The sequence below is a fragment of the Carettochelys insculpta genome, chromosome 31 (assembly GCF_033958435.1).
Source record: "Carettochelys insculpta isolate YL-2023 chromosome 31, ASM3395843v1, whole genome shotgun sequence".
Lineage (NCBI taxonomy): Eukaryota > Metazoa > Chordata > Testudines > Carettochelyidae > Carettochelys > Carettochelys insculpta.
The window spans coordinates 12017957-12021296 of NC_134167.1; the positions used below are offsets into that span (position 1 = coordinate 12017957).

At 45.4% G+C, this 3340-nt stretch overlaps 1 protein-coding gene across 1 annotated transcript in view; it reads left to right on the top strand.

Annotated features, from left to right (window-relative positions):
* SLC4A5 (solute carrier family 4 member 5) overlaps positions 1-3204 on the top strand; it is a 113394-nt gene extending 110190 nt beyond the window's left edge. Inside the window, exon 27 of the mRNA XM_074981542.1 lies at positions 2706-3204. Coding sequence (XP_074837643.1) covers positions 2706-2871 — 166 coding nt within the window. The 3' untranslated portion in view covers positions 2872-3204. The remainder of the gene's footprint in view (positions 1-2705) is intronic.
* The last annotated feature ends 136 nt before the right edge of the window (positions 3205-3340 follow it).

Below are 3340 nucleotides of genomic sequence, written 5' to 3' on the forward strand. Positions count from 1 at the left end.
AACTGATCTGAACCTGACTGTTAGCACAAATGAGATGGATCAATGGGTCTTGATTATCCCAACTGAGAGGCATGCAACAAGTACGGGGGGCCAATTTCATAATATAAGGAATCACTTGTAACAGAAATGTAGCAATTGTTGTTTCTAATTCAATGTTTTTAGCCCATAATTTTAATGGTAATAGAGAGAGGAAAGTGGCGCTGTTCTCCCAAACCTAAAGAAAACTTCACTTGAATCAGTGTGAACAAAGATAGGAGCGGCCTTAATCCCATTTTGTCAGCCAAAATGAAAAGTTATTTTCAGCCCCTTCCTGTCCTCCCCCACTTCCTACAGCAGCCAACCAAAAATTAAAATCCAGGTACGCTGCTTTCCCACCCTCTAGAACTGGCCCAGAACATAGAAATGTCTGTGCCTTACCTCTTAGAGTAGACTGCAGTCTAGAGGTTATAATTTATAACAAACAGTGGACACTAGGGGGCAGCAGTTAAGCTTTACTAAGAAGCTAATCATGAAATGTATCCCAGCCTCCCAGCATATTTGCATTAGGGGCTTGCAGATAACGTCTGCAGATACGTTTGCAGAAACACAAAAAAACCCACAGTATAACCACAGAGGGGTAGCTGTGTTGTTAGTCTGTATGTTCACAAAACAAAAAAGCTATTCTGTAGCACTTTAAAGACTAACAAATTAGGTGATGTGCTTTCGTGGGGCAAATCTGAGTCAGAAGTGCGTCTGTCCCACGACAGCTTATCACCTAAAAAATTACTTTCTTGTTGTTTCCAATGCTACAGGACTGCTTTTTTGTTTTGCACAGTAGAAGCTGTCTCACCCACACTGATGCAGATAAGAGGGAGAACTGGGCCTTATTTCCAAAAGTTACTGCAGTGCAAGACAGATTCCAAACAGCCTATTCGTTTAAGTCACAGCTGTCAGTGGCAAATAGTTGAATGTAAGAATGGCTCACCAGGCCATCTAGTCTCTCGGGAGATCAGTCCACCAATACCACCCATTCATTCATTATGCTATTTGTTGGCTCTGACCCTGTGAAACCATAGTGGGGGCCCACATACTGTTCACTGTAACCTGAGCAGCCAGCCAGGAGAGATTCAGGTGCCTCCCAGCTAATTCGCAGAGCCCCTGGAGCTGATGGTCTGGTGGTGCACATCCATAGATGCCTCCATGCGCATGACAAAATTTATTCTGCCCCGGCTGGGAAAGAGTTAGAGGGAACCCTGGGCACAGCCTTAATCTGTAATTTCTGGGATTTTTCCCCAGTTCTACCACTGTGCCTCAGTCCTAGTTTGTGTTCCTCCCTCCTTTGCTGTTCCCACCCAGAGCTCCTTTACAGAGCAGGGAGCTGCCCCACAGACCTCCTGTTCTTCCAGTTCTTGTAGGTTTTGTTATTGCCATAGCTGATCAGACACTAGCATATTAGATCAGAGCAGACGAGGTTGCCATGGCAGCTCTGATTCTTCAAAGAAAGTAGTGTAGGGCAGGGAAAGCCCAACGGTAATGGACAAAATGTCCTTCCACGGCCGAGTACTGACTTAGTGAGTATTCCCAGGCTGTCTTTGTATCTGGCATGTGCAGGTAATCTGGTATTTCTACATTTCCCTTGTTGTGCTCTGTGTCTCCACTTTCCAAAGAGGTATAGGGAGAACTGAGTCTTGTGGGTCTTCTCTGCTGCTCCAACACTCCACTGATCTAGTCAGATGATGTTGTGGGGCATGTGGATGTTTTAGTGGAAAGCTTAAAGGCCTAGAGATCAGCCTATAGTGACTTAGCTAGAGCCTGCAGAATTGCAGCAGGCACTCCTGCTGGAGCAAATTTTCACTTGTGAAATATGCTGTCATCTCCATTTTCCTGATGATGGGCCAAAATTATCCAAGGGAGATGATTTCTCCTCTGGTCCTTTAACACAGCTAGTCCCAGAACGACCCATGCAGAAGCAATAGCAAGTAGCTGAGCTGTTGTGGTGCAGTGTAAATATCTAGGGAGGTAAAGCCACAAAGGACTATAGAATAAATACCTGGGTGGGTGATTGGCCAAGGGGCTGAGCATTGTTATTAAACCATGTGTGAAAATGTCTTCCTAAGTCTGAGTCATAAATAGCTGGTGTCTAGTGTAAAAGAATCAATGACCTTTTGAATTTCTGATTAAACACCCAGTAGTAGCTTAATGGTTAAGGTGGATATCATTTTTAACAGCTTGCTTCATTATCGGTCTTGTGTCCTGTAGCCATGAGTTCCACAGAGTAAAATACATGAGAAAAGCATTTCCTTCTTTCTTAGCATTCTGGCCATTTATTCTGCTGCCTGTGCTCAGAAAATATGGTAGCTGGTCAGAGGAGGTTTTGAAAAAAAAGTGAACATGAAGCAGCATTAATACATAACCTTCTTCAAAGCACGACTTTTAATTAAGCCACTCACTAATGCCGTAGAGGAGAGCTATTAGATGAAGTAAAGATGAGTCAAAGTGGCACAGGTTGACACCAGAGATCCAATTTTTCCCCACAAGAGCCTCACTATGCAATGGGGGAAAATGAGCCACGAAGAGCTTGCCCAATGCTATAGGGAGCTAGTGTCAGCGGCAGAATTAAATCTCAACACTTCCTGGTGTCGAGTGCTCCCATTAGATTGTGGCTCTATCCTAAAACCTTTAGCCTTGTAAATTGTAAATCCTCTTTCTGCCTGCTTCCCCTCCAGTATTACACTTCACCTGAAGATTTCCTGCCCATCGTCACCTGCATTTAACTACTCCCGAAGCCCTCTCTGCTCCGTGCCCCAGGTGAAGATTGAGATGGAGTCAGACTATGAAGACAGTGACATGGAAAAGCACCCTCGGGACATGGGCAGTGAGACCACGCTGTAGTCCTGCCCAGCCCTTCCTTTGTGATGACATATAAATAAGAAAATCAGGCCTATTTTTCTATGTGACAGACTGAGGAGATCATTGGACCGCCCCCGCCCCCGCCCCATTTCTCCATTAGCTTTTAGCATAAATTAGAGCTGCCATGGAATGCCATCCCTTCAGCTGGGCCAAGGAACCGCCAGCTTCAGCGCAATATTACGAATGTGGAAACAGTACTTTAGGACGCTGGCCCCTGCAGTGAAGGGGTATTAGCACCATTTCACTGGAGACTGAAGAACACCCAGAGCCAGCTTCTTTCAGCATCTGGACACTGACATCACCAGCAATGGAGAGGCAAGCCCTTTCCACTGCAAGCTTCATCTCCACTGTTCTTTTGTAGTCTTGTGTTTTCCAAGGGGGAGTTCTCAGGTAAGCATTGCCCTACCCTGTGCTTGACCTGACTCATTCCATTGTGGGAGGGCAGGAGGAA